This window comes from Microdochium trichocladiopsis, assembly GCF_020744255.1.
Source record: "Microdochium trichocladiopsis strain MPI-CAGE-CH-0230 chromosome Unknown B0I36scaffold_10, whole genome shotgun sequence".
NCBI classification, from domain to species: Eukaryota; Fungi; Ascomycota; class Sordariomycetes; order Xylariales; family Microdochiaceae; genus Microdochium; species Microdochium trichocladiopsis.
In genome coordinates, this window is record NW_025763553.1 from 1,441,188 (window position 1) to 1,468,634 (window position 27,447).

General features: G+C 57.4%; 8 protein-coding genes and 1 non-coding gene across 9 annotated transcripts; 3 read left to right on the forward strand and 6 right to left on the reverse strand.

Moving 5' to 3' along the window:
- Positions 1–40: 40 nt before the first annotated feature.
- On the forward strand, positions 41–3,580 carry B0I36DRAFT_333896 (ribonucleotide reductase). The gene is given in 6 exon segments (XM_046155281.1): positions 41–266; positions 335–492; positions 568–945; positions 1,026–2,858; positions 2,868–3,099; positions 3,160–3,580. Coding segments are annotated over 6 exon segments (2,664 nt in total). The 5' UTR covers positions 41–247; the 3' UTR covers positions 3,204–3,580.
- A 91-nt stretch (positions 3,581–3,671) lies between these two features.
- Positions 3,672–6,428, reverse strand: B0I36DRAFT_333897 (exocyst complex component Sec6). The gene has a single exon (XM_046155282.1). It carries the CDS (start codon positions 6,182–6,184, stop codon positions 3,938–3,940), a length of 2,247 nt encoding a protein of 748 aa, XP_046007365.1. The 5' UTR covers positions 6,185–6,428; the 3' UTR covers positions 3,672–3,937.
- A 4,948-nt stretch (positions 6,429–11,376) lies between these two features.
- Positions 11,377–13,185, reverse strand: B0I36DRAFT_296698 (taurine catabolism dioxygenase-like protein TauD). Its single transcript, XM_046151901.1, has 3 exons — positions 12,817–13,185; positions 12,147–12,705; positions 11,377–11,999 (listed from the first exon to the last, which is right to left on the reverse strand). The coding sequence occupies exons 1-3, from the start codon at positions 12,935–12,937 to the stop codon at positions 11,435–11,437; spliced, it is 1,245 nt and encodes a 414-aa protein (XP_046007366.1). The 5' UTR covers positions 12,938–13,185; the 3' UTR covers positions 11,377–11,434.
- A 917-nt stretch (positions 13,186–14,102) lies between these two features.
- B0I36DRAFT_367604 (major facilitator superfamily domain-containing protein) lies at positions 14,103–15,974 on the reverse strand (the record flags this gene model as incomplete). The annotated part of the gene is made up of 5 exons (XM_046159498.1): positions 14,103–14,302; positions 14,377–14,560; positions 14,648–15,442; positions 15,510–15,544; positions 15,659–15,974. The coding sequence occupies 5 exons, from the start codon at positions 15,972–15,974 to the stop codon at positions 14,103–14,105; spliced, it is 1,530 nt and encodes a 509-aa protein (XP_046007367.1).
- Positions 15,975–17,135: 1,161 nt separating this feature from the next.
- On the reverse strand, positions 17,136–18,446 carry B0I36DRAFT_252651 (uncharacterized protein; the record flags this gene model as incomplete). The annotated part of the gene is made up of 1 exon (XM_046150700.1): positions 17,136–18,446. The coding sequence occupies one exon, from the start codon at positions 18,444–18,446 to the stop codon at positions 17,136–17,138; it is 1,311 nt and encodes a 436-aa protein (XP_046007368.1).
- A 517-nt stretch (positions 18,447–18,963) lies between these two features.
- Positions 18,964–20,171, forward strand: B0I36DRAFT_393418 (TIM-barrel-protein domain-containing protein; the record flags this gene model as incomplete). Its single annotated transcript, XM_046161465.1, has 2 exons — positions 18,964–19,051; positions 19,161–20,171. 2 exons carry the CDS (start codon positions 18,964–18,966, stop codon positions 19,964–19,966), a joined length of 894 nt encoding a protein of 297 aa, XP_046007369.1. The 3' UTR covers positions 19,967–20,171.
- A 133-nt stretch (positions 20,172–20,304) lies between these two features.
- B0I36DRAFT_333905 (uncharacterized protein) lies at positions 20,305–22,134 on the reverse strand. Its single transcript, XM_046155283.1, has 2 exons — positions 21,626–22,134; positions 20,305–21,554 (listed from the first exon to the last, which is right to left on the reverse strand). The coding sequence occupies exons 1-2, from the start codon at positions 21,695–21,697 to the stop codon at positions 20,661–20,663; spliced, it is 966 nt and encodes a 321-aa protein (XP_046007370.1). The 5' UTR covers positions 21,698–22,134; the 3' UTR covers positions 20,305–20,660.
- Positions 22,135–22,967: 833 nt separating this feature from the next.
- B0I36DRAFT_t162 lies at positions 22,968–23,078 on the forward strand. The gene has a single exon. It is a non-coding gene; the product is annotated as a tRNA-Gln (tRNA).
- Positions 23,079–23,381: 303 nt separating this feature from the next.
- B0I36DRAFT_296711 (uncharacterized protein) lies at positions 23,382–26,369 on the reverse strand. The gene is made up of 2 exons (XM_046151902.1): positions 25,646–26,369; positions 23,382–25,567 (listed from the first exon to the last, which is right to left on the reverse strand). The coding sequence occupies exons 1-2, from the start codon at positions 26,098–26,100 to the stop codon at positions 23,698–23,700; spliced, it is 2,325 nt and encodes a 774-aa protein (XP_046007371.1). The 5' UTR covers positions 26,101–26,369; the 3' UTR covers positions 23,382–23,697.
- Between the last annotated feature and the right edge of the window lie 1,078 nt (positions 26,370–27,447).

Sequence of the window (27,447 nt, forward strand, 5' to 3'; positions counted from 1 at the left end):
CCACTGGCAGCTGCATGGGAGCCCGCATCCCTTCCATCAACACATCCCACCACCACCACAACAACAAGCCACCACGACAGCATCTTCTTGTCTGCTCCAGAAGACAGCACAGTCCGGGTGCACCTGAGCCATTCTCCTCACCAGGCTCTTGAACGGGAAAGCGTCTTCGTGCCGCCTTCTTGTACGCTCGTCTAGAGCTCCTTGAACTCACCCACGACGGGCATCTACACACACATCCTCCTCCACCATGTTTGTGAGAAAGAGAGGTGAGTTTCACTCTCGGGAACGCATGCATCTCGTCAGTCGATCAACGATACTGACTTCCTCTGCTCAGATGGACGCCAGGAGCGTGTCCAGTTCGACAAGATCACAGCCCGTGTCTCACGGTTGTGTTACGGACTTGACGCCGAGCACGTTGACCCTGTTGCCATAACCCAGAAGGTCATCTCAGGTGTCTACCCAGGCGTAACAACAGTCCAGCTGGACGATCTCGTAAGTCGCCGTCTTTTTCGCGTTCAGTCGAGTATGTTTGAGTATCAATGACTGACCTCTTCTTGTTCCCCTTAGGCTGCCGAGACTGCTGCGTACATGACCGTCACACATCCCGACTATGCCATTCTGGCTGCCCGCATTGCAGTTTCCAACCTTCACAAGCAGACCAAGAAGCAATGGTCGTCGGTTGTCAGCGACCTCTTCCACTACGTCAACCCAAAGAACAAGACGGCCTCCCCCATGATCTCCCAGGAGACGTATGACTGCGTCATGCGGCACAAGGACGAGCTCGACTCGGCCATCGTGTACGACCGTGACTTCAACTACCAATACTTTGGTTTCAAGACTCTCGAGCGGTCATACCTGCTCAAGCTCAACGGCAAGATCGTCGAGCGTCCCCAGCACATGATCATGCGTGTGGCTGTCGGCATTCACGGCGATGATATTGAGAGCGTCATTGAGACGTACAACCTCATGTCTAGCAAGTATTTCACACACGCCTCGCCAACCCTTTTCAATGCTGGTACCCCCAGGCCCAGCTTTCATCTTGCTTCCTCGTCGACATGAAGGACGACAGCATTGAGGGTATCTACGACACTCTCAAGACCTGTGCCATGATCTCCAAGATGGCTGGTGGTATCGGCCTCAACATCCACCGCATCCGCGCTACTGGCTCCTACATCGCCGGCACCAACGGCACCTCGAACGGTATCGTTCCCATGCTGCGCGTGTTCAACAACACTGCCAGATACGTCGACCAGGGTGGCAACAAGAGACCTGGTGCCTTTGCCATCTACCTCGAGCCCTGGCACGCGGATGTCTTTGAGTTCCTTGACCTCCGCAAGAACCACGGCAAGGAGGAGATCCGCGCCCGCGACCTCTTCCTTGCTTTGTGGATTCCCGACTTGTTCATGAAGCGTGTCGAGAAGAACGGCGAGTGGACGCTCATGTGCCCCAACGAGTGCCCCGGGCTCGCCGATGTCTACGGCGACGAGTTCGAGGCTCTGTACGAGAAGTACGAGGCCGAGGGTCGTGGCCGCCTGAAGATCAAGGCTCAAAAGCTGTGGTATGCTATTCTCGAGGCTCAGACCGAGACGGGCAACCCTTTCATGCTTTACAAGGATGCTGCCAACCGCAAGAGCAACCAGAAGAACCTGGGTACCATCCGCAGCTCCAACCTCTGCACAGAGATCATCGAGTACTCTGCCCCTGACGAGGTCGCCGTCTGCAACCTGGCCTCTCTTGCTCTGCCGCAGTTTGTCGACTACAACGCGGCCACCTATGACTTCCAGAAGCTCCACGATGTCACTCGCGTCATTGTGCGCAACCTGAACAAGATCATTGACATCAACTACTATCCTGTCCAGGAGGCTCGCAACAGCAACATGCGCCACCGTCCCATTGGCCTTGGTGTGCAGGGTCTTGCCGATGCCTTCCTTGCTCTGCGCATGCCATTTGAATCGCCCGAGGCAAGACAGCTCAACAAGCAGATCTTTGAGACCATCTACCACGCTGCTCTCACTGCCTCCATGGAGTGCGCTAAGAAGGATGGTCCTTACTCCACCTATGAAGGCTCTCCTGTCTCGCAGGGCATTCTCCAGTACGACATGTGGAATGTCACTCCCACTGACCTTTGGGACTGGGCTAGCCTCAAGGAGCAGATCAAGGAACATGGTGTGCGCAACAGTCTGCTCGTTGCTCCCATGCCCACTGCCAGTACCTCCCAGATCCTCGGCAACAACGAGTGCTTTGAGCCGTACACCTCAAACATCTACTCGCGTCGCGTGCTTGCCGGCGAGTTCCAGGTCGTCAACCCTTGGCTGCTCAAGGATCTTGTCGACATGGGCCTTTGGTCTGACAGCATGAAGAACCGTATCATCTCCGAGGGCGGCTCTATCCAGAACATCCCCAACATCCCTGCCGAGGTCAAGGCTCTGTACAAGACCGTGTGGGAGATCTCTCAGCGCACCGTCGTCCAGATGGCCGCTGACCGTGGTGCCTTTATCGATCAGTCCCAGTCTCTCAACATCCACATGAGGGAGCCTACCATGGGCAAGATCACCAGCATGCACTTCACCGGCTGGAAGCTTGGTCTTAAGACCGGCATGTACTACCTACGTACTCAGGCTGCTGCTCAGCCTATCCAGTTCACCGTCGACCAGGAGGCCCTCAAGGTTGCTGACACTTCCTCGAACAAGCTCGGCCAGCTTAAGAAGCGCACTGCTCCTGCCGGCAACTACTCTTCTGCAGCGGCTGCGGCTATCTCCAGACCCGCCTATGCCAAGCGTGAGGACTCGACTGGCCTGACCACCACGAGCGCCGCTGAAACCAATGGCATCCCCACTCCTAGCATCACTCCTCCTCCTGTGACGGAGATCAAGGCCCCTCGGCCCATGGCTTCTCCCCACAAGGCGCCTGCTTTCAAGGCCGATGCTGAGGAAGGTGACAGCCCCAAGGCCCTCGCCACCGAGCCCAAGGGCGAGATTAAGGCTGAAGAGCTTCCTGAGCCTGCTGTCGATGCCGCCAAGACCCCTGCTCAGGACGAGGACAAGGCCGACTCCAGCAAGGAGCGGGAGTTCGATATCTACGCCGATGCAGTGCTAGCTTGTAAGTTGAGCCCCACGATTTATCAGATGACGATAGAAGCTAATCAGTTCATGACTGCAGGCAGCATTGAAAACCCCGAGTCGTGCCTGATGTGCAGTGGTTAAGCTGCATATCACTACACGGCGCAAGCGCGAATGAATGAGATGGCATGATTATTTTTGATGAGGCATAATATGGACAAGCATGAGAGATGTATTTTGATACCAATGGCCACGCCTATGACCAGCCCAAGAGGTCTATTAGGAGGCGTGGCGAGAGACACGAGTGCGCATCACTGCATATGATGACGGCAAAGCTACCGACCGGACAGGGGTGGTTTTTATTGCTTGGACAAGGCTTGGGTTCTGCTTGTATTTCGACGGTGTTTTTTTCGCTTAGCATTTTAGGGTCTTGCTTGTAGTTGTTTAAACGCTCACACATGGAGATAGTTTCATGGATCTTTCATCACGATAGATATGTCAACTTCTGCAAGATATTGTGATGAAAAGTACCTTGCTGACAATTCCGGGTTGGTGTATCTTGCCTCGATCAAGTTGCCAGCTGGGTGTGGGCGTTGAGATATCGCTCTGGCACATCCCAAGGGTATGTCAACTTGGCATCCGCATAAAAAAGGCATGCAGTGGGGGATGGGGCACAAGTGTTCGGTGCTCTCATGATGCAGCTCCATGTGTCTGGGTTTCTTTTTCATTCCTCTCAAGCAGTATTGGTATAGTACTATCGTCACTCATCAATCTACATCCATCTTTTGGCCGTCTATATTGCGGTCCTCCAGGCCGCCACTGCAGTTTTATCCTCGGTCTAAGTTGCAGTCTGACCATGATCAAGTACTAAAAGCTGCTCACTTGACCTTTGTCATGATGGTCTCGGGCCCGCGAACGACTTCCATCTGCGCAGCCCGCGCCTTGACGGCATTCAGCATGCTCCTCTCAAAGTCGTCGCGTGAGCGCAGCACGCTCTCGACCCACGTGATCTGCAGGTCCCAGTAGAGCGACTTGAACTGGGCAAAGACGTCCGGAATGGCGTCCTTGGGCTGCTCGAGGAGCTTGAGGAACCACTCGGTGACGCGCCAGGTCTGCTTGATGGTGTCCGGGTTGGGGAGGGTGGAGAAGTACTCGAACGCGGTGGAGATGTCGTTGTAGATCTTTTGCGCAAAGGGCTCGGCGCGGCGGAACTTTGCGCCCTTGTTGCGGACGCTCATGAGGTAGCGGACGAGGAGCTCGTCGGCAAAGATCTCGACAAAGATGTCGACGAGCGAGTGATGCAGGACCTCCTGGTAGTCGTTGACGTACTCCTCAAAGGTCATGATCATCTGCTTCATGGCGGTGGTGGTGTACCACTCGGGCGTGAAGAAGCGCGGCATCACGGCGCGGAAGTCGACGGCGATGACGAGCAGGGCAAACTGGCGCAGGCACCACGTGCTGCAGTCGACGTAGCTGTCGCGCAGCGTGGCGAGGTCCGTCTCGGCACGCTCGAGGTAGGCCGGCGTGACCAAGGGGGCGTACTTTTCGCGGAAGCCAGAGACGTAGCCGAGGCGGCCCTCCTCCTCGACGTCGTCGATGCACGCAATCTGGTCGTTGGCCGTGGCGACGAGCCAGTCCTGCAGGGACTGCATGCCGTCGAGCTCGCCCGCGGCGTCGGCCTCGTACCTCGCGGCCTCGTCCTCGAGCATCTTCTGGAACGTCTGCTGGCGCGTGCGCAGGCGCACAAACATGGCGTCGATGACGCCCTCGGCCACGTCGGTGCGCTGCGAGTTGCCCGCGGCGTCGACCTGCTCGCGCAGCATCCGCCACATGTCGACCAGGTTGCGCGTGCGGAAGTAGCCAAACTCGTCCCGGTCCAGGTTCGACCCTTCCGTGTCGCGCTCCGCAAAGTCGCGCTTCTCCTGCGCAAAGATGCGCTCGATCCACTCGTCCAGGAACTTGATGATGAGGTTCCGGAAGTCCTTGACGAGCTCCTGCTCCCGGTTGTCGATGACGTGCGGCTTCAGGTCCTGCTCCGCGAACCCCAGCTTCTTCATCTTCTTGTAGTACTTTTCCGGCCAGTTTATTATCTCGAGCGTGTTGGCCGAGCTCGACTCCGGGTCGTCAATCATGCCGACCAGGAAGTCGTGCATGAGGTTGTGGTATATGTCGCCGTAGACCTTTAATATCTTCCACTTCTTGGGCATCAGCGGCACCATGCCCTGCTTGACCGCGTTGAGGTCATTGAAGTACCACCGCAGGTACTTCTCGAGCTTGCTCGGGTCGTCCAGGAATTCTCCCCGCACGTCCTGGAACTGGCCCTCGGCGGAGATCTTGATCGCCTGCAGGAACTTGTCCTTGTAGCCTCGCACCTTTTTCGCGCCGTCGGTGATGCTCTGGAACCGCGTCGCCATTTCCTTGTGGTCCTTGAGCGCTTCCTGCAGGGCCTCGACCCTCTGGTCGCTCTTCTCTTCGGCCTCGACAATGACCGCCAGCCGCACGACCAGTGCGTGGTTGTCCGCGACGACGAGGTTGATGAGGTTCAGCGCGATCAGCCCGACGTGCTCGTCGAACCAGTCGATGGCGTCGTTGAGCCTGGCAAAGTAGTCCTCCAGGGTCGACTGCAGGCCCAGGTCGTCGGCGCGCAGGATCTGCTCCATGGCGTCGTCGCGGATGTTGCGCAGCTGGGTGAGCTCGTAGTGTATGGGGAGCAGGTTGGGCATGGTGTCCTTGTCGTCCTCGTCCCCGCGCAGCATGGCCTCGATGGCGGTGAGGCGCGTGTTGAAGGTCTCGAGGTTCTCGACCATGGCCTCGACGGCGCCAAAGTTGCGGTGCGCCTGCGAGACGAGGTTGATGTTGCCAAACTCCTTGATCATGAGCTGCGACTCGGAGCACAGCTGGTCAATCTTCATCATCTCGTCCTTGATCGCCTGCACCGTCTTCTGCCCGTCCGTGAGCCCGTTGATGCCCGACTGCGTCGTCTCGAGCTGGTCCCGCAGCCCGCCGCGCAGCGACGAGTCCACCGCCGCCTTCTTGCGCGAGAACTCGAGCTTCATCGCGGGGATCTTGTCCAGATCTTCCGGGTGCCGCAGCAGCTCTGACAGCTTGACCGGTGGGGCGTCCATGTTGTCGACGTCGGTTCGGGCGCAACAACCGCGCGCGCGGCGCAGGGTACCGGACGGTGATCGGGGAGGAGGGAGGCTCGGTCGAGGGGGGTTGGCCGGCGGCGAGAGGGCGGCCTATGAAGGCTCAAACCATCCCTGGGTGGACGCGTGGTTCCTGGCGCGCAATGTCTGCAAGAGTCGCGGTCGGGGCCGTGTCCAAGGCGAGGTGGCTTGTCAGTCTGTTCAGTTCGCGGCGTTGTTTGCGTCGTGGTCCACAGGTCGAGAGCTCCCCCAACCTCTGCAAGTTCAAAGTGTCACATTGCTGCTGTGGGGTGTCCGCCCAGCACAACCCCCTTAGCGGCGTCTACCCCTGGCATGGGGCCAGCTTCGGCGATCATGCCCCGGCTCACACGTCTTCTTCTGTTTGGCGTGGCCGAACGGTTCACATCAGAATCGCAAACAGAAACGATTTCCATATATGGTAGTGTATAATTACAACGCTTAGCAATCAATGAAAGTCGAATTGTCCTAATCCGCCTGCATTTCCATTCAGCGCTATTCTCATCGTGCTGCCGAAGTCACGTCTCTAGGTGAAACTTTCAAGGACGATACGCCGGCATTGGCTTGTGGAAGCTGTGGAAGCTGTCCGCCTCGGCGCCTTTAAAGGGGTGCGACATTCCTGCGTCTGACTTGGTCGTCTGTCCATCTGCATCCGCATTTGACTCTTGACGGACCACCTCGCGGGTGACCATGATGACCTCTCCATCGTGTGTGATACCGTGAGGGAAGATCTCGTCTTGGGACTCGTTCTGCGCCCCAACATGCCGCAGCGCTTCCACGTGGCTCGATGTGCCATAGCCACGCGACGGGGTACGCCCCGTGTTCCTAGGCTTTTGTGCAGATGCACCCAGGTACTCCTTGCGACCACGGCTGTGCAAGTAGATGGATGCTCCATGCTGCCTCGAGTTCTTCCCGTAGTATGTGTTTGCGTTGTCTCCCGTAGAAAGCCCAAGTGCGCTGTTGAGCCCAGGAATCGTCCTGGCAACCTGCCGGAGTGATGGGATGCAGGAGCAAATGATCAGGGCGCAAAGTTCGACTTCCGACCATATGAGAGGCTCGGCGAGCTCATCTGGCAAGGGATCGAAGTCAGCACATGCTTGCTGGGATTCATTGCACTTTGCCCGAACAAATAGAACAGGAGAGCAAAAGACTCACAAGTAACATCAGCCCCAATTCTTGTGACGAAATAGATTCGGATCACTGATATGGAGGTCACACTAGACAAAAACGAAAAATGAGCACATTTGCAGGCAATTTTGGCGGAGAGGACGCATCACAGCTTACAGCAGACCGAGTGATAGCATAGCGATGAGCCCGATTCTCTTGGCCAAGGGCATCTGAAGCTTCCACATTGATGGGATCGGCTGGGTGAATAGCGAAAGATCGGTGAAAACGTTGAAGACAAACTGGAAGTCCATCGGTAATTAGTCTGAAGTTACAACTCAGCACTTCTTGAAATGATTCCAGAAGCATGACACTTACAGTACACCACCAGAGAGCTCTCAGATCAAGGCAAGAACCATCCATCAGAGGATTCCAAGACTTCTGGATCGGTCTACAGGCTAGTGCCACAACCAGCGTCTCCTCGATTGCTTGGCAGCACAAGAAGGCACAGAGGCCATAGTTGAAAATCCTGAGCTCACAGACTTTTCAGCCAATATTTCAAGAATTCGTGAGTACGAGGGACCTACTTGTACTTCGACTTTGGCAGCAGTCTCAGATAGAGCACAGCAAAGCTCGCCTTTGCGGCGCAAATCCCGCAGCTGTAAAGGTTGGATGCTACAGTTTGCAACTGTGACACATTTTAGTTTTCACTATTGAGAGACTTTGGCCATTGAGCTCTCACCTTTAGATACATAACAAACTCGTCATAGTTGACCTCATCCTTGTGGCGACCAAGCCCGTAATTCGAAGCTATGGGCAGACGGTGTCAGTGATCGGAAGCAGCAGGGTTCGCTTTTCTTCCGTATCGTGGGACTATGCTGTATTGCTTCATGGCTTGTCCCTGTCCCTGTCTACCTGGCATAGGTACTTACCTTGTATCACGGCTATGATCATGGCTACTGAACATAGCTGGTCATAGTCAATTTGGAAAGTCAGCTCCAATGCTCCAGTGCGACAGTCGAACGACGAGGCCGAACGCGCCGAGGTTGCGTCAACATACCCAGCTAAATACGATCAAAGCTAATCCCGGAAGACTATGGTTAGGATTACGGTGCTCTCGGAGCAGTATAAGACAAGATTGACATACCATCATCGATACCAATAGACCGTATAATGAGAAGACGGGCCCAAACCCTAGCGGCGACGAAGATGGCTGTGAGGACCAGTAGCGCGATCCCTGAGGCAACTACATGATCAACCACATTATCCATGATGAAGATCTGCGGAGCTGCGCAACCGCTGACTTGTGACGTGGGCAGTGGCTATGTAGACAACATGGTCTGCACGAGCTCGGAAAGTTGGAACCTTCGGACCCCATATGACGGGGAGCAAGATCTCTTTGGATGTTATATGGAACAGGTAGAAGGAGTGTCTGCTGGGGGAATCAATCTCCGAGCTAGTCTACGCGCGGAAGGGGTAGGGAAATAGCCAAGAGATCCCCGGGTGCTCTTTGTGGAAGTCTGTGGGGGGTGGCGGAGCTTTGCGTACCTCCCCGTGTGTGCCTATACGAACTTCGCAACGCCTTATAGGGCTGCCGGGACGAGTGGGCTGCTGGCAAATCTTCCAATATGGTGTGTCATGACAGGCCTAGCGTTGCTCAAACATAGCAGGGCACTTCTGACGGAATAGCCACGTACTCGCCTGAATGACCCAGGAGAACGGCTGTGCCTCTTGTGTGGCTTGATGGGGTACAAAACAAGGAGCTAGAGCCCAAAGATCCTGAACGCCACGGTGCAGAGCGGACGAAGAGAAGGAGGAGCATGGGAAACGAGAATCCACCTGGTCTCCGTTTCATATGGCGTGCATCCCGGAGACCGCCATAAGAGCATGCGTGGCATGCCTGTTGCTTAGGGCGAGTTGGCCGCGGATGACGGCCACCCTGTATTCCGGCAGCAGACTAAGGCGTCAAGTCTTGGAGCTACCTGCTTCCTGCAGCAGCCGGCCTGTCCCGGCTACGACGCAAAGGGATAGGATGCAGCTTGGCAGGGCATGAGGAAGGGGCCCTCGAGAGCCATAGGGTCGGGGAGCTGGCGCAAGTTTCGCCACTAGGCTCAACAGACGAACAACGGCGGACTAGTCGTTTCTGCGCTGCCAGTATCATCCCTGCATTCTTAGCTAGAGAGTCGCGGGTTGGCTAAATGGAGCTACTGGTGCGTTGGTGCATGGCGACCAGGCCGACTCGAGTAGTTGCAACGAAGAGCGCTGGGCAGCCAATGCGACAGGACAGCAATGCAATACAGCATGTGAAGGGTCTTGAAAGCATGGGACAATGGTGGATGACGGATGACTGGGCGTGGTGATGGTCTTGAGAAGGAGCTGGCGTGTTGAAGACATGGGTGGTTCCCGAAAGACTGTTTCGTGACTGACTTGCAAGGCGGAAGGGGACCACTTCCCCAGGTTCTTGGTCGTACCTGCCACATCCACAGCCTGCTCCACCTGCTCTCCGCTCCCCGCCAACAAGTGGATGTCGAACCCCAGATTCTCCTCGTCGGGGACAATCGCACGCCTCTTAGCCCTGCCCGGCTCTCAGCTTGATCTATTTCCCAATCCTGATAATCCAACGATATCTGCCATTGACCCTGTCCCGCCTGGCTACGGACCCTCTCCACCGTTTCGATTGTAGAGCGAGCGACTGGGAACAGAACCAGTCTCGTCGCTTTTAACGACAATGGCCTACAGTGGGAACCTCACCCATCGCTTTTACTCCGAATCACATTGCGTAAACCAGGACTCATCAGGCAGGGCCTTGCCAAGCTACTGGCGGACGCTACTTCCAGCCACCAATGCAAGTGTCTCTAAGCTAAATTTGAACCAAGTCGCAAGGCACAAGAAAAGGAGGATCCCTCCCCGAGACCCCTTAATCTGGCCCAGCCGCCGCCTGTGCCGCAAGAAATCGTTCATTACCCGGGGGCCCTTTCGCTGCATGAACCTCAGCCGCAAGAAGCAGATCCTTACTGGTGTCGATACTACACCTACGCGCGTGCGGAACAGAGCTTGCCAGACCACCCGGTCGGTGCCGAACGACTCCTCGAACCCCTGGTGATCTGCACCGGGGGACATTCTTGTGGTGTGCTGCTCTTTCCTACGACAGGTGACACACACTGGTCCGTGTCAGCTACCCCTAGCGGGGGAGGCGCCGGCGAGGTACGAAGACATGGCAGCACTTCTTTCGCGCTTTATTGGTTCGCCGCAAGCGCGCCCAGAGCAAGCAGACAGCCAAAAGGCGTCTCTCCCAGATGATCTGCGCTTGCAGTATGGAGATCTCAGGGCAAGACGAGGTCACAGAGGATCTCGGGAAGGATTCAAAGCGGACACGGGAGAACCTTTTCCTGTCGATCGCCCTTCCGACTGGACAGCGGGTTCTGCTTCCGAGACGTTTCATCTTCATGTGAAATCAAGATACTCTCTGCCGAGGGGCCATCGATGGCTTCATGGGCCGCCGCTTTTGACCTAGGCCTGAGAGCAAGAACACCGAGCTTCGCCTTGTCACTCGAATGGGCCTGCTTCCCAGCTGGGGGAAAGGTGAACACGACATGTTCTTTGGCTCTTAAAATCGGCAGATTGAAACGATGCTACATGCGAGAATGGCTAAGTTTTTCATACTGTGAAGTGTGCAAAAGAGTGCTGCGGCGAGTCGATGGCTTGGACCAGGCTTTTCTGCAGGGAGTGGGATCATTGTTGTATGTACCCGCTCTCTCTCGACAAGCCCCGTTGCAGCTAACAAGACCTACCCATGTATCTGTCGCGTTACTCGTCCATTTCTAACCGGCCAAGCAGTCCAAGATATGTGACAAAACATTGGGACCTAAGATGGACAGCTTGCACGTAACTTTCGGGGGGCATTCGTTCATATAGAGATGGCAGGATATTCTGGACCATGCCAGACCATGACAGCATGTGGAAGCACAGTTACGCCGTGACAATGGGCGAAATGCTTTTTTTGAATTCGACGAGCCGCTACGCAGATAATAACAAAAACCCAAACTTCTCCCCTTCCGGCTTCCGACAATATCAATACGCCTTTTGCACGGGTCGACTAAATCTTTTTTAGTCCGCATCCAGCCTCGCCACAGGCGGCGTGTCATCTACCTGGATACCACCACGCTTCTTCTCGTCCGCGTCCCAGTACGGCAGCCGCCAGCCGCCCTCGCTCTGGGGCACGCTCAGCCACAACCGCATGAGATGCCGGCGGGGCTTGCCCGAGTCTGGCCCAAAGTCGCGGTACGCCGTCCGGGCGTGCAGCGTGTGCGAGTTGCTGACGAACTGGATGTCGCCGACGTCGAGGACCATGTGGAGCTTGACGCGCTCGCACGTCTCCTCGAGGAGCCGCACGGCCTCGTCCTGCTCCGGGGACAAGGGCGGGATGATGCCCTTGTCGCTGAAGCGCGAGAGGGAGCGCACAAAGTACGGGTCCCACTTGCAGTAGACGCGCTGCTCGCGGGCCGGGTCTGCCGGGTCCGGCGTCTCGAGGTAGAAGACGGCGGCCCGGATGTACGGGTCCTCGCCCTGGGACACCTCGCCCTTGCGGTCAAAGTACCAGATTGGCCGTGTGAGGAGCTCGGCGACATCTGGCCGCTCGTCCTGCAGGATGTTCCAGACGTGGTGGATTGAGCTGTTTTTGGGAAACGGTTCTGTCAGTGAATGCTCGCAAAAAAAATAAAAAAATAAATAAATAAATAAAGAAAAGACAAGGATCATTATGGGGAAACATATGAACAGTGACAACTAAGGGGGCCAAATCGGACGGAAACACACTTACGCAATATCACTCTCGCCGCCCTCCTCCGCCTTGGCGATGCACAACAGCCCGACCACATCGCAGTCGTCCGCGTGGAAGAACTGCCGCGCGTTGGTCCTGTAGATGCGCACCTTGTCGATCTGCGTGCTGTCCTCGCCGAGGTCCTTGACGTGGCCCAGGATGTGGCCGCGGCCGTTCTGGCTGACGGGGTAGCCAATGTGCGCGCCGAGGCCCATGTACGCGACGGCCGACTTGTGGTTGCCCCACTGCTGCACGGGGAAGCCCTTGTAGAGCATGAAGCCCTTGCCGTTGAGCATCTCCTTGCGCATGGTGGCGAGGAGCTGCTCCAGGTTCCCGTCGAGCCGGAACTGGGCCTTGTTGATGCCCGTCAGGGACTCGCCGGACGCGAGGAAGGCGTCGGCCGCCGCGGAGAAGGAGGCAATCTCGCTCGCCGAGAAGTGGTGCACCCAGCGCTCCGGGTTGGACGAGTACTCCTCGGGCCGCCAGACGGTGGTGCCGGTGATGTGCTTGGGGAAGGCGCTGTAGGGGTACACCTGGTCGTAGAGCGGTGGATGTTGGCCTGAATAGAAGACAAGTAGATTTTGCCGTTAGTCGAGATGGAGCAAGCCAGAGGAGTTTCGTTCTGCCTTTGTCAAGGTTGATTCTTGGGGGGTGGATGGGTGTCACGTACCTGTCGTCTTGTATCCATCGGGAAACACGGCCGTGTTGACCTTTTTGGCTGCCTGCTTGAGCTCGTAGAACGGGTCTGCGGCCTGTGGCTGAGGGGCCGTGGCTACCTCGACGGCTGGCATTTTCTCTCTATCTGTTTTACCTCGTGCCGTTGTCGAATTGATGCGTGCGAGCGAAGAAGGACAAAGACAAGGAGAAGGAGGAGAAGCCCAAGGTGGTGGTTGTGTAGTTGCCGGCGATTGGTGGTTATCAGCAGGGTGTTATGTGATTGGTCAAGAGCAGGGTTCCGCTGCCACAAGTAGCAATAGCTGATAGATAAGAAGTGCTCGCGCGGGTGGGCGGGTGTCCTTGGCGAAAGATGTCTTTCACAAGGGGCAGGCAAAGTCCGGGGAAGTCTGAAGGGGAAAACAATGGACGAATCCTGACTGCATGGAAAAAAGAGCTTAAATACCACCAGCACTGCCTTTTTTCTAGAACGTCATGCTGCCTCCCATGCCCAAATGCCAATTGGGAATTGCGCAACGAGGGGCTTGCTTGCGTTTGGCTGCTGGGAGGGGCAGGTGCGAGACGCGCACGCCATGGCAATCACGCAATTGCCCCAAGAGCCCCCCGGAGCCACACCAAAGATAGCGATTTGACACCATCGCAGACGCCCAGCACGCCATCGTCAGGCCCCCTGGCGCGCAGGGCCGCGTTCTTTTGGAGTTGATCGGGGCTCCGGATCCCCCCCGCACGCCCGCATCGCCGAGACCGCTGTTCTGCCTGGTCATGGGCTCAGGAGTGAACTATCGCGTACGTGTCAGTCCCTGGACGTGCTTGCTCAGCACCGGAGGAGTCGGGGATTGCCCCGAGATATCAATCTTACTACGACATACGCTCTCGGGCGCTGGGCACAATGTCTGCCATGCTTCAATTGAGCATGGAAGTATGGGCACGCGACTCGTGTCATTGTGCTAGTCAGCTCCAAACTGCGGCGGTTGTGATAAGCGCTCCCAGACCGGTAATGATTGCACAGCATGCCGTTGGAGACAAGGTCCGAGCTCGGCTCCTGATCTGATAAGTGAAACGAAACAACAGCCATATCTTGTTGATCTGCTCATTCAATCACCATGGAAATTCGAACAACAGACGACTAGAGGTATCTCAAAGTTCATGTTCTACTTGATTGGAAACACTAGTGTTTGCCCACCATTGAACAGACTTCATGATAGGCTTGCCCAGCACAGCAAAGGACAACCTCACTCCCACAATACCACAAAGCCGCCCGACTTTAAAGCAGACACTGAATCACAACGAGTACCGGAACCCAGGGTTGTCCAACTCAGTGACGTCGTGCATGCCCAGCTCAACCGCAGCCCTCTCGTCCGCGGGGCCAAGAGCGTCACGGCGCTTGTTCTCACGGTACATGTACACATACAGGACCAGAATGGCGACAAGCTTGACCGAGTAGCCGACCAGCATAGCAACGTAGGCGCTCTTGTAGTACGCTTGATCGTTTCAAATCCATGTCAGCACAACCATGTAGACTAAATCATCCGGGTGGCGGGGACTGGAAACTCACGTTTCTCCGAGTCAATGAACGTCTGCGGGCCGATAATGTTGCCCACGCAGTAACCCGTAAAGAGGAGCGCCGAAGTAAGCTGCTTCTTTGTCGAGCCGGCAACATTGGACGACACCATGGTCAGGGACATGCTGAAGCCCAGGCCCTGGAAGTAGCACAGCCAGAGGGCAACCAGTCGTCCCCACTGCAGGCAAGAGAATCGTGTGTTAGATCAATGGACGAGCAGGTTTTGGAGAGATTTCCTTGAGGGAGAGGAGAGAGCGAAACTCACCTTGTTGGTCAAGGGCAACCCCACGAGAAGTCCAGCACCGAGGATGCACACGCTGTTGGCAAACGTCATGGTCGCACACCTCAGCCCCGGCCACTTGGAGCACACCACGCCGCCCGTGATGAGCGCGAGGAACTGCACCGCGCCTCCGGGGATCTGCATGTACTGCGTGCCCAGCGCGTCAAAGCCGAACCCGGCAATGATCTGGCTGGCGAAGCTCGTGAGTGCCGAGTTGGGCACCTGCGCGCCCGTCGCCATGACGAAGAGGATCCATGTCTTGGGATCTTTGAGGAACTGGATCGCCTGATCCTTCTTGAAGTGCTGGTTCTTGACGCCCTGCCGGTTCCGCGAGACCCGCTCGACAGCAATGATTCGCTCCTTGGGGTTCAGGAACTTGGCCGTCGCCGGGAGGTCCGGCAGCCAGATCAGGCTGATGATGCCCTGGACCAGACTGAGCGCGCCGAAGATGATGAAGACGTACATCCACTGGGCGAGGCCGGTCGTAATATGGCCAACTGCATATCCGACGAGACCCCCGAACATGGTCGCTATCCCGTTAGTACAATAGTATGTCTCTAAACGTAACGGCTGCTCTGCCGCGGTGTACCACATAGACATGATAAACACAAAAGCCGGGTTTATGATCGATTCGGTGAGTCCGAGGAGGAAGCGGTTGGTTGCGATGCCTCCAAAGTTGTGGCATGCCGGTGTGGTCATGAGGATGATGCCCCAGGCGATGGTCGTCAAGGACGTAAACTTGCCGGTCGGAAGTCTTTGTAACAAGTATCCGGCGGGAAACTGAAGGCGAACATGTTAGATGTCGTGATGAATCTTGGTGGACTACGAGACTCGGATAACTGCATACCTGCGCGATGAGATAGCCGAAATAGAAGATAGAGCCTGGATTCCGCACCAGTTAGTTGAAAGTCGAGGACCATTTGATACTCCTGATGTTCTTTGACCGGATTCGACACAAGTGTCCTTGCGGAGCGGAAACAAGTAACCGAGACTTACCCAACCACGAGTACTGCCCTCCATCAATGTTTGTGCCCTCTTTCAGGCCAAACGTCGCGGCAAAGTTGATCGAGTTCTTGTCCAGGTACTGCAGCATGTACGTGAAGAACAAGATGGGCACGATGCGCCGGTCGATCTTGCGCAGGACCTGCTTCGACTCCTCGGGCGTGGCGTCGAGCGTGCTCGTCTCCTTGAAGACGTGGTACGCATCGTCGAGGTTGGCCGAGGATGTCTCGGAGATCACACCGGGGGTCCCGGTTTCTGGTGCCGACTTGATGGCGTCGGAATCCCCAAGGGGATCGATCTTTCCTGCCATGGTGGAATTTGGACCTTTGTTGATCAGGTACAGGAGAAACCAGCGGCTTGGGACAGGCAGGCAAATCAGGGTGGGTGTCAGTCGACGATTAAGTACGAAACGCGACAGCACACATACAAGGCAGAGACTATTGGATGTAAGCCAGGGACGGTCACGGGCGGAAATAGCCCGAGGGTTTGAATCAGAATCCACGGTAGGGAGGCGGCGCCATGACGCGCAGCAGGCACCACGCTGCAGAGAAACACCACCGTTTGCACCACTTTTTTTGAAGAGAAATTCTGCAAACCGACGGATAAGCTGTACTCCTCTTTCGTACTCTAGCAGGGTTGACGGAGTGGGTTTGGAGTGGATGTGGTTTTTGGCGCACGCGGCGTCCTATGGCGAGCCGGGTATATTGTCAAATAGCAAGGGACGATCACGCCATGCGCGGTGTCTGGCGCGGCGACATCATCGCCCTGGCTGAGAGTGCAGAGAAGCCTTGTTATAGGTTGTCTTGGCCTCGGGTGACCCCCTTATCCCACGCTTAGGTCCCGGTCGGCTGGTACACCGTGTAATCAGCTCCAACTGGTGGCAGATATCAGTCGGTGGGAGGGGGCATAGAACTCAGTCCTCATCTTATGGTTTGGAGCGAAGAAAGTGACCAGGCTCGTTCGGGGGCCATGGCATCATCACAGGGTCGCCTCACATCATCTTCCCTTTTGGGAAAGCTTGGAGGAGGCTCGGTTTTACCCAGGCTGCAGATGGCCCCGTTGCGGGGGAATGGCCAGGGTAGCGCCGTCTTAGCCCCGACACTTGAGCAGTGCTTGCGGGTCAGTGCCTCCCGTTAGGCTTGCCGAATGGGTTCCTATGTGTAAAATCTCAGGGGGGTTTTCAGAAGGGTCGCGGAAGAGTTCTCTAGTTCGTGTCGGTGCATGTTGACGTTGTGTTCCGACGGCTCCAAAACTCCAAGACGACCGAAGAAGACTCGGCAAGGCTTGGTGGTGCCACCTTGTAATGCCCAGGAATGAGGCGTTGGCATTCATCTTGGCGGTCTCGTCACGACCCTCAACAACGAATGCAGCACCACCGCAAGTACGGGAGATCCATGTCGACCGCCAGATAAGCGAATTGACTGCTTCGGGCCTTCCGGCCAATTGGCTGGCATTAGTAGACAACAATGCTTCAGAGCAGGGTAGTCAACATCTTTACGACACATTCGGCGAATGCCTCGTGATTGATATCCTCCTTGCGCTCAATCACCTCAATCTCCGTGCCCTGGAGATCTTTTCTGATGGCTGCAACGAGCGCCTCGTCGGCCTCCTGATTTGCGAATGGCCCGCCAGGGGTCGCAATCAAGCTGACACCACCCAGGGGCAGGATGACTTTGACCTTGGACTGATCGGTACAGTGGCTCTTCAACTTCGCTGCGATCCAGCTTCCCACCGCCTTGCACTCCTCGGCCGTCGTGCGCATCAGCGTCACGTAAGCATTGTGCTCGTACAACAACCGATCCGCCTCAGCCTTGGCGTACTTCTCCGGCACCGTCCCGCGCGGTCCAAAGTTGACCATGTCTGTTGCGCCAACGGACACGATGCAGGGAATCCCGCGCTTCGCCGCGGCCTCGAGCCGGAGCGGCCCGGCGGACATGTTGCCCCCAAACAGCTCGTCGCAGACCTCCGTCGTGGTCAGGTCCAGCACGGCGTCAAGCCGGCCCTCGGCCACAAGCCGCTCCATGGCCTTGCCGCCGTGGCCCGTGGCGTGAAAGACAAAGACTTCGTGGTCGTATCTGGCCTCGAGAATCTCCCGGACCTTGTTCACGCACGGCGTCGTGACGCCAAACATTGTCACGCCTATGCGTTTCCTGCGTCGCTCAATGGTGTTGTGCTGCTCTGCGCCTTGAGCTTGCCGCGGCGACGAGGGTGACGAGGCCTTCCACGACTTTGCCATCCCGACAATGGCCCCGGCCGCGTTGGCAAAGATTCGCTCCAGCAGCTCATTGGAGCCGGCAATGTCGACGACCGAGTACATCATGGTAACATCGGCCTCGCCGACCACGGGACCGACATCGCCACTGGCCACCGTGGACACGAGGAGCTTGGGAAACCCGATGGGTAGAGCCTCCCTCATAACTGGTGCCGCGAGGGATGTGCCGCCGCTCCCGCCCGCACTCAGGATGCCGTGGATCTCCCCGCGCGAGAACAAGCCCTTGACGTAAGACGTGATGGCCTCAGTCATGATCTTGAGACCCCCACTGCGATCCGAGGACGGGTCATCGATCTGTGCGATCTGGGAGTCGCTCAGGAACCCCGGCGTCCGGGTGCGGCTGACGGTGATGGCATCGTGGGAGACCGGGAAGCGGCCGCCGTCGATGAGGATGACTGAAGTCGCGCCCGCGTCGAGGGTGAGCTGGCGCAGGCGCAGCAGCTCTTGAAGTTTCGAGTCGCAAGTGCCGACAACGGCGATGACCAGATCGCTGCTACTAGGGGTGGACATGGCCGTGTGTGAGATGAGAGATCGCAACCACGATGGATATGTGCAAGATGAGAACGAGGAAGGGAAGTCTCGGGGTCAGCGTTCTAGTGAGTTGCAAACCATGCCGGCTGTACACGCCCTGCAGCAAGATCCATGCATGATGCAAGCTGTCTCGTTGTCTGCAAGTCCAGTGGTTCATGGCAAGACATGGGCAGGAGGAGGAGGGAAGAGACAGCGACTGCCGCGCCCCGGAATGCGACGCAGCGGGGCGCGGGGTTGGTGCATTAGCTCCCGCCGCCGCAACCTCTGTCTGGATGGAGCCTCATCTTGTGTCCCCTGCCAATGACAAACCCAGGCTCTTCTTTTGGCCGGCTTCAGTCGGTTCCTCCTGTTGCAATTGTGACCTGGTCTCCTGCGAGAATCCCAATTGTTTGAGACTCTGATTCCAGATACAAGCTTCAAACCCATCCCGCTTGCTTGCTTGCCTGCTTGTACCTGCGAGATAGTGTGTGTCGTCATTGGCATCCTGGACATCGACATGGGCAAGCCGAGCAACAGAGAAGAAGCCCTTGCGGCTCTCCGAGCCACACGAGAGAAGGGCAACATAATCGTCGGCGCCGGAGCAGGTAAGAAGCTCGAGTCTCGCCCTTCCCCCTTTTCCACCAGATATAAGCCGTCATCAGTCCATCCGCTCTAAGCGACGTATCGTTGGCTACATAATCGCGTTACAAACAGACCACACAAGAATTCGATGTCGCTCACTAACAGCACAACTCCCAGGCATCGGTCTCTCAGCCAAGTTCATCGAAGCCGGCGGCGGCGACCTCATCATCATCTACAACTCTGGCCGCTACCGGATGGCCGGGCGGGGCTCCCTCGCGGGCCTCATGCCGTACGGCAACGCCAACGACGTGGTCCTCTCCATGGCCAGCGAGGTGCTGCCCATTGTCAAGCACACGCCCGTGCTCGCGGGCGTCTGCGCGAGCGACCCCTTCCGCGACATCCCGCGCTTCGTCGCCCAGCTCAAGGACCTGGGCTTCGCCGGGGTGCAGAACTTCCCCACCGTCGGGCTCATCGACGCCGACAGCGTGTTCCGCAGGAACCTCGAGGAGACGGGGATGGGCTACGGCTGCGAGGTCGAGCTCGTGCGCGAGGCGAGGAGGCAGGGCCTGCTGACCACGCCGTACGTGTTTAGCGAGGACGAGGCGGTGCAGATGGCCCGCGCGGGCGCCGACGTGCTCGTCGCGCACATGGGCCTGACCACCTCGGGCAGCATCGGGGCCAAGACGACCGGGTTGACTCTGGATCAGTGTGTCACGCTCATTGGCAAGATCAAAGATGTCGCCCGGGAGGTCAACCCCGAGATCCTGGTGCTGTGTCACGGTGGACCGATTGCGACGCCCGAGGACGCGAGGTACGTCATTGACAAGGTGGGAGGGCTGGACGGCTTCTACGGTGCGAGTAGCATGGAGAGACTGCCTGTTGAGGAGGCGATTGCGGGCATCACCAAGGAGTTCAAGGGACTGAAGCCGTCGTCTTGAGTAAAGGACACTCGGGAGTCTGGAGAAGGATTGTCCACAGTACCATTGGTCGTAGCTGTTGTAAGAGTAATCATCTGCCGCTGCCCATTCACTTTGAGGGGACGACCGACGTCCTCACCTAAAAGTAGACATGCCCATTGGGAGTTGCCGTCATGGGCACAAACCAGAGTTCTACGGTACTATCGGCAATCTATGCTAGGTATCAATTAGTAAGGAAGACGGACAGCAACACCAGCTTCTTACAAGACCAGAAAAGGGCTCCACAGACTTTGCCACAGGAGAACGTAGCGAAACAGGATCAAGTTCGCATTATTGCTGATGGGATAATATACTATCATTTATGGTACGCGTGAGAGATTTGTGAAGTTCCATGCCCTTTTTAAGGTTATCTTTCACCCCAGAGCTCGTTTATGCTATCAAGAAACTCAGCAAAGTCTAGGAATCATCTCATATATTACGTCATCGGTCCGCGAACAGCCGCTACGGTTTTACCAGGCAATATATATCTGGAACCTTTGTTAGCAAGTAAGGCGAAACTAACGAACAAGACCACAAAAGCGCTCCATCAGATAAGTCCAAAAACAGTATTTAATTTGTGTTATAATCGTAAGGAGAACATGGCTCCATCGAACCCTGAGTTGCCATTAGGCACCCGGCCCACTAGGTAGCAGCCCGATCTCGGCCGTCTATCAAACTATTTCGTCTCCTGTAGCTCTTCACCACCTTCTGCTCCTGCCGGCGGCGCCGCCCCGTCCTCCGGGTCCAACAGCTTGACCTCCTCGTCCGGCACGGGCGGGGCGCACTGGATCTCCCCGCGCAGGATCTCGATGATGCTGACCACGGGGAGCAGCAGCATGCCGACGGAGAGGAGCTGGCCGAAGCTCCAGGCGCGCTCGCCCTGGTCGCTCAGCGAGACGGGGGGAGCGGTCTGGAAGGCCTGGGCCATGAGCACGACGCGGATGGTCGCGCCGATGGCGATGCCCGCCATGGTGACGAGGCCGATGATCTGGATGAGCCGGTAGTAGCGCTGGGTGCGGCTCTGGAGGTAGTACGTGGCGAAGCCAAAGACAAAGACGTTGCCGGCGATGGCGACAATGGTGCCGATGAAGCTCAGCGAGATGCCCTTGGAGGGGGGCTCGACGGCGTTGTCCGGGAGGGGGTCGGGAGACCAGACGCACATGATGGGCAGGGTGGAGTTGTTGATGCCGTCCTGGACGGCCTCGAGGATGAAGATGCCGTACGCGCAGGACAGGAGGAGGTTGATGGCCATGAGGGCCTGGCGGACCCAGCGCAGAACCGCGTCGCGGCGGTAGTCGTGGACGAGGGCGATGAGGGTGGCGTTGTGGACGCCGATGGAGAGCAGCGAGAGCATCCAGATGATGAAGAAGTGGTAGGGCACCATGGTGGACATCTTGGCGAGGCCGACGCCCTGGATGCCGATGCCCGTGAGGAGCTGCTGGTCCGAGTACGAGTTGAGCAGGCGGCGGCGCAGGACGGAGGGCTTGCCGCTGTTGCGGATCTCGTCAAAGACGAGCGACACGCTCAGGCCGAGGGCGATGACGGCCGTGATCATGAAGGAGAGCAGAACCTGTGCCGCGGTGGTTAGTACCTACGTCGAGTCTCTCGCCGTTGATTGCGGTGATGGCGGCGTCGACTTACACCAACGCCTGCGACGCCGGCATCGCTGGGCACGCTGGCCGGAGCCACCGTGCAGCCCTCTGTGAAGTTCATGGTTCTTTGTGTCCGGGTACAGTGCTGCCCAAGAATGCCAGGCAGAGACGAGAAGAGGCGCAGAGGTTTGAGAAGGCCAGCCTTCCGGGGAGACGCAGTCTTGTTTTGAAGGAGGCTCAGTCAGAGGCCCAGGGGCCCAGAGAGTCTGTGCCAAGAAGGCGTGCGCGTGTCTTGCACGAGAGTCCGGCTGCGATGAGTCGACAGCCAGGAGCAGACGCAAATGGCTCGTGGTGGCGGGCGCGAGAGACACACCAAGACGGTGAAGGCGTCTCCAGATTTTGGGCACAGTCAACCAGCCATGCCTCTTGTCTCTTGTCTCGCGGGGCCGGGCCCGGGGCCCTTTAAGGGCTGGGTGCGCCCCCTCGAGCAGCCCTGGAGATCGGGCGCTCCTGGCATCTTGCCTGCTTGCAAGTCGGGTCTGCAGAGAAGGAGGCGATCCTCATTTGTTTGGCCGCCCGCATTGTGGCCAAGGTGGGTCGGCCTGACGATTGGCCCACAGGTGCCGGTGCTCTGGCATCTCGAGGCGCCTGTTCCTGGCCCGGCCACCCCAGTGAGTGTGGGTGGATGCCTGGCGTCATTCCGTGCCGCCCATCAATGCGCGCCAGGTTGTAGCGCCGGGTTGCATTGTGGCACAGTCGCCTTTGACGCTGCTTCAGAGGCAGCCCAGGCACTGCAGGTTGTCAGTGGCGAACGCTTGCGTTTCACTACCCGCCTACGCAGTACACCCAAGCGCAGAGACGGTGCTTTCTCTACACTACGCATGCTCCGTACCTCGCACAGCATGCGCAAGCTGAAATCATTCAAGAATCGCATCCAGCCAAGGGAGACGGCGGGAAGTGGGGATATGCCTGGTGTTGAAATTCCCCCATCTCCATCACGACCGCAATCGTAATGGCCATGTTTCATCCGACAGCCGGCTCCAGCCCCGCACTGCCGCGCGCAGCACCAAGCACACACCTCCCCTCGTATGTGTGTCACGCCATGGGTGTCAGATAAGTTGGGGGACTTGATTGATCACGAGCAGCAAGTTTCCGCAGGCCCAAGAAGTTTATGAAAAGCCCAAGGAGGATGTGCTGTCCTCGGGAGGGACATCCAGAAACAAGGTACAAAAATATACATTAGCACCGCAAATCTCCAAAGCTCACACAGTCTAGGTCTCAACCTGCCATTTCCCAAGGCTCAGAGCTCTCTCCTTGTACAAAGCAAATATAACGTGCAATAAGTCCCCGTCGTTCCAACAAGTTCTCAAGGACTCAAACAACAGCCGTCTGGTTGTATAGTGTAGTTGGTTATCACTTCGGATTCTGACTCCTCCGCTTCTCGCAATGAGATCGGCGCGATCGTTATTCCGGCGACCTGGGTTCGAATCCCAGTACGACCTCTTTTTGCCAGCAAGCCAGCGTCCTGCATGGGTTGTTGGGTTCCTTTTGCGCTCGTTGAAGCCCTCTGTTGTTGAATCGTGATGCGTGATGCGCGCGATTGCTGTTTTGGGACATGTTACCGGTGCGCTGGGACCGCCGTGGCGGTCGTTCCTTCCGTTTTGTGTCGACAATGTGCGACGCGGCCGCGTGGAATCCCTCCGGCGCAAGCTCCTGCCGTTCTGTGACAGTGGCAGAGCTTGGCCCCGAGAACGATGGTTCTTCAACCATGGCACTTCACCATCACAATGTTCAATCACTCTTGCACCTGAAACAATATTGCCATGTGATGATGGACCAGGGAACGCTGTCTGAGATTTTTCTCGCCGCTGCACTAGTCCAGTATTGAACAAAAAACTCCCTTGATGTGATGAAAACCCCCCCCGCGCGCGCTATCAAACTAAAAAGCCAAACTCGGGCTCTTAACCCTGATCCCTTGCTCTCCTCCTCCTGGATGTCCCGTGCAAAACAATGAACCGATAACTCCGATACCCTGATTGACCCTTTGCGGCTAATGATGTTTGCATAAGAAAAAGAAAAAACCCGCCATCTCGAACAAAGCCAATCTGGACAGCAAGTTGCTCACACTTTGCGCTGACGTTTCGCCGAGCGGCTGGGACTCTCTTCTAGGTCATCCCTCGTTATCTCCTCTGTCCCGCCTGGGCTTGGGCCCTGATCGGGCGTGTTGCTCTCCACGACCCGGCCGCCGCCCAGGCCGTGCCCGGACAAAGCAGTACCACCGCCGCCGCCGCCGCCGCCCACCACGCTCGGGTCAAAGTCCGGCAGGGGATCTGAGGGGTTCCAGGTGTACCCGGCGCTGCCGAAATCGCCGGCTGGCCCGTTGGGGTCGAACAGGGGCGCGCTCGTGTCGAAGCTGAAGTCGCCCACCCCGCCCGCGGCGTCGTTGGTAAACGCCGACGAGTCGAGGTACTGGTTGAGGTCGATGTCGTCGTTGCCAAAGTAGCTGACGTCGCCTTCCAGGCCAGGGATCCTACCAGATGGGCTCAGAGGGCCGAGCAGGCTGTTGAGCTGCTCCAGCTTCTCGGCCTGTTCCGCCTGGAGACGCTGCAGCCTCTCGAGCTCTTCGTTGTTCTGGTTCATCCGCTCGATGGAAGGCGGCTGGACCTCCCGCGCAGCACGAAGGATCGGCGACAGGTTCGTCGATGTTGCGGCTGCTGGTTGTGGTGACGGCGACACGCTTGTTGTCTTGAGGCTCGGCGGGACCTGTGTCCTTGGTGTCGGGAGTTGGCCAGCTGGTGGAGATGGCCCTGCCGGGACAGGCGACGAGCTGTGCCTGGCCCCCGAGTTCATGATGTTGAGCATGCGGTCACGCTGGTCGTTTGTCATGTTGGCGGACGTGTTCGCAGCGAGGTTTGAGAGGCCAGCAGAATTGGGTCCGGCATTCGAGTTGGCATTCTGGATAATCTTCATCATCCCTTCCTGCGGGTTTGATTCAAGCTCCTGTTTGAGATATGCTGGCGTGGTCGACTTTTCTGAAGAAGGAGGATCAAAGACCTCCTCGACAGATCCCATGCGTGGCTGCTGGTTGTTCTGGTAAAGGTTCGTCGCCGCATTGCCAGAGGCCGATCGGGAGTCTTGGTGAGACGGTATGGGTGGCAGGAGGCGTTGTGGTCTTTTGGGCGTCGACACCGAGCCTGTGCCCCCCAGGTTCGCCTGTTGTTGCAGAAAGTCACCCAGATCCACAACACTACCAGAAGAATTCTGGGGCATCTGCATGTTAGGTATGATGCCGGCCAGCAAGTCGTTGACGTTCTGCACACCGCCCTGCTCCTCCAGAGATTTCCGGAACACGTTCGCCAGGAAATTGAGAATGGCGGTGATGGAGTTCTCGTGCCGGTCGTGCATATTCTGGAAGACGACAGCTTGCTGAAACAGACTGTTGTGCTCGCTCCGCAGTCTCTTAATTGCATCGCTGATGGTCCGTTGCTGCTGCTGGAGCACAGCCATCTGGTCTCGAATCACCGAAAGCTCTTTCCTCTGCAACGGCCCCGACTCCGGCGCGGGCAGTGCACGGCTCGGATCTTGAGGACGGGTCGCGGCCGGGGTCACGTTGTCCTCGACAGGCAGAATCTCGTCGTCGCTGTCGCCTTCCACATCATCCGCGCGCTTCTTGCCGCCCTTTTTGGCGTTGCCGCTCTTGGGCTTGTTGATCAGCCAGAGAAGATTCGGGTGGCCTCTCCGGAAGTACGGGTTGTAATATTCGCTGGGGCTCTTGTTCTTGCGCTCGCTCGCTTTCATGGAATTGTCCGAGAGTCCGACCTTTTTGTGGAAGCCATACATGTTCAGTTGCCGCACGAAAGAGGCGTAGTTGTTGTGCTTGAAGAGCTCGGGAATCAGCGTCTTTGCGAACTCGTCCTCGTCCAGGACGATGAACGAATCGCCTCTCTCAGACCACCGGATGAGCTCGGTGTTTTTCGACTCCTCGAGGAAGCTACACTCAGGGTGCGCATGTCAGTGAAACCATGTCTTTTAATTGCTGTGCCGATAACCGGCCTTTGGCGCGACTCACCTGTTTAGTTTCTGCACAAACGGAGGGATCTGTTTCCTCTTCGCTTGCGCCTCCCGCTTCGCCCTCTGAGCCCGCTCCTCCAGCAGCTCAACATTGTCATTGTCGTCGGTTCCACCGTTTGCGGCTGGCACTACCATCCCGTCCTCGAAGTTTGGCCAGGACTCACTCTGTGGCTGGACATAAGCGCGGTTCGAGGGGACGAGTGTCCCGTTCATCCCCCGGCGCGCAAGCGTTGTCGATGTCGCGGCCGGGTTGGTTTGAGAGAATTGGGCTGCTGCTAACGGCGTCGACAGCATGCTGTAGTCAATGTTGTTGGCGCCGTCCATGAAGTTGCCCGAGTTGTTGCCGGTCCAGCGCATCAACTGGTCGGCCTGTGGGTGGAACGGCTGCGCCATCTGTTGTGATATCGGCACGCTGCCCGGCGCGGGTCTCTTTCTCGAGTTTGGCGAAGTCATAGAATGGCGCACGGCGAGGGCGGCGTCGCGCGGGCGCTTCGAGTGGATGGATCGTAGAGGCCGCGCGCTCGAGGAGTTCTCGATTTCTGCGCAGGGCTGGAGAGCGGCCGGTGTTGCGCAGTCCAATGTCCACTGCTGCAGGTGGGAATGGCTGGCGACGATGGAAGCTCCGGCAAGGCAAGCGAGCAAGAGGCAGGCAGGCAGGCAGGCAGGCACACGCGCGGGCGCGAGTTGAATCCTGTCGCAGGGCTGTCAGGCGAGTAGCAGCGAGGACGCAGGCGCGGGAGGGCTGCGGGCGGGAGGATCGTGTTGTGAGGCAGGCGGACAAGCAGACAAGTCGTGCGGCTCGATTTCAGTCGTGATTGAGAAAGGCCAAGGATAAATTTTGAATGCTGGCCAGCGATGGGAACTCTGGAAGCTATGGGCGGATAACGTAGCGCTGGAGGTCTGTCAGGCTGACCCCACTACGCTCTAGCCTGCCCTGGTCGGCAGCCTCCCACGTTTTCTCTCTGTGGAGCCTGGCTGGCGGTGATGCAAAGAGGACTTCCAAGGTTGCGCCTTTGCAATTGGCGGTGACCTCGCAGATTGGGATGCTAATTGAATGCTGGCAAATAATATCTTGCGCCAGTGCAGGCGCAGACAGCCTCGGGGACAGCGTCTGGGGGTTCACAGGTCGTGAGCTGGATCGGTACTAGCTCACCAGGGACGGGGACAGAGACACTCTCGAAAACCCTTGGTGCACTGCGGGAAGCCCGGCTGCTGGAGGCGCTAGCGATAGATAAAGTCGCGTTCGTCGTTGATGACTCTAGCAAGTCGACGACGTGTCTTTTTTTTGGGCACCGCAACGGGACTCTTTTGCGAGGATTGGCAATGGGCTGGGGTGCCAGGAAGAACGTGCAACTGCCGGCCAGACGGTCGAGAGCTTGTGTTCTTGTCTAGGCGGTCAGGCCTCTTCTCCTCTCCTGGGCGGGCTCTGCATTTCACATTCTTTCCGTCGATGTGACGTGATGTGGAGATCCTGCTCTCGTCCCGGGGCCGAGGCAACCGCGCAGCAGCCCACGCATACGGGAGGCCAGGGGGGCGCGTCAAGTTGTAGTCTGAACAACAACCACCTCTCCTCGTGGCCACCAAGAAAGCAACACTCTCAGTTGTTCAGTCTGCATGTCTACCATACCACAACCTCTCAACCCGTGATTGCCTTTTCAAGTTCCCGTCTAGACCTCACTATAGCTCTGCATGTACTGCTTGTAGCCAAGTTTTTGTCATGGGCAGCACGTCTCAGCAACTAGGCACCCTTCCCGCAATCAGCCACGTTAACCACCCAACCCAAAACACCCGACCACCGCA

Coding starts and splice junctions, on each gene's coding strand:
- B0I36DRAFT_333897 (XM_046155282.1), bottom strand. CDS start 6,184: ATGGACGCCCCACCGGTCAAGCTGTCAGAGCTGCTGCGGCACCCGGAA.
- B0I36DRAFT_333905 (XM_046155283.1), bottom strand. CDS start 21,697: ATGAACTTCACAGAGGGCTGCACGGTGGCTCCGGCCAGCGTGCCCAGC. Junction 21,555..21,625: donor CCGGCGTCGCAGGCGTTGGT/GTAAGTCGACGC, acceptor ACCGCGGCACAG/GTTCTGCTCTCCTTCATGAT.
- B0I36DRAFT_296698 (XM_046151901.1), bottom strand. CDS start 12,937: ATGCCAGCCGTCGAGGTAGCCACGGCCCCTCAGCCACAGGCCGCAGAC. Junction 12,706..12,816: donor CGATGGATACAAGACGACAG/GTACGTGACACC, acceptor TCTTCTATTCAG/GCCAACATCCACCGCTCTAC. Junction 12,000..12,146: donor GGCGGCGAGAGTGATATTGC/GTAAGTGTGTTT, acceptor TCCCAAAAACAG/CTCAATCCACCACGTCTGGA.
- B0I36DRAFT_296711 (XM_046151902.1), bottom strand. CDS start 26,100: ATGACTTCGCCAAACTCGAGAAAGAGACCCGCGCCGGGCAGCGTGCCG. Junction 25,568..25,645: donor TTTGTGCAGAAACTAAACAG/GTGAGTCGCGCC, acceptor CCCTGAGTGTAG/CTTCCTCGAGGAGTCGAAAA.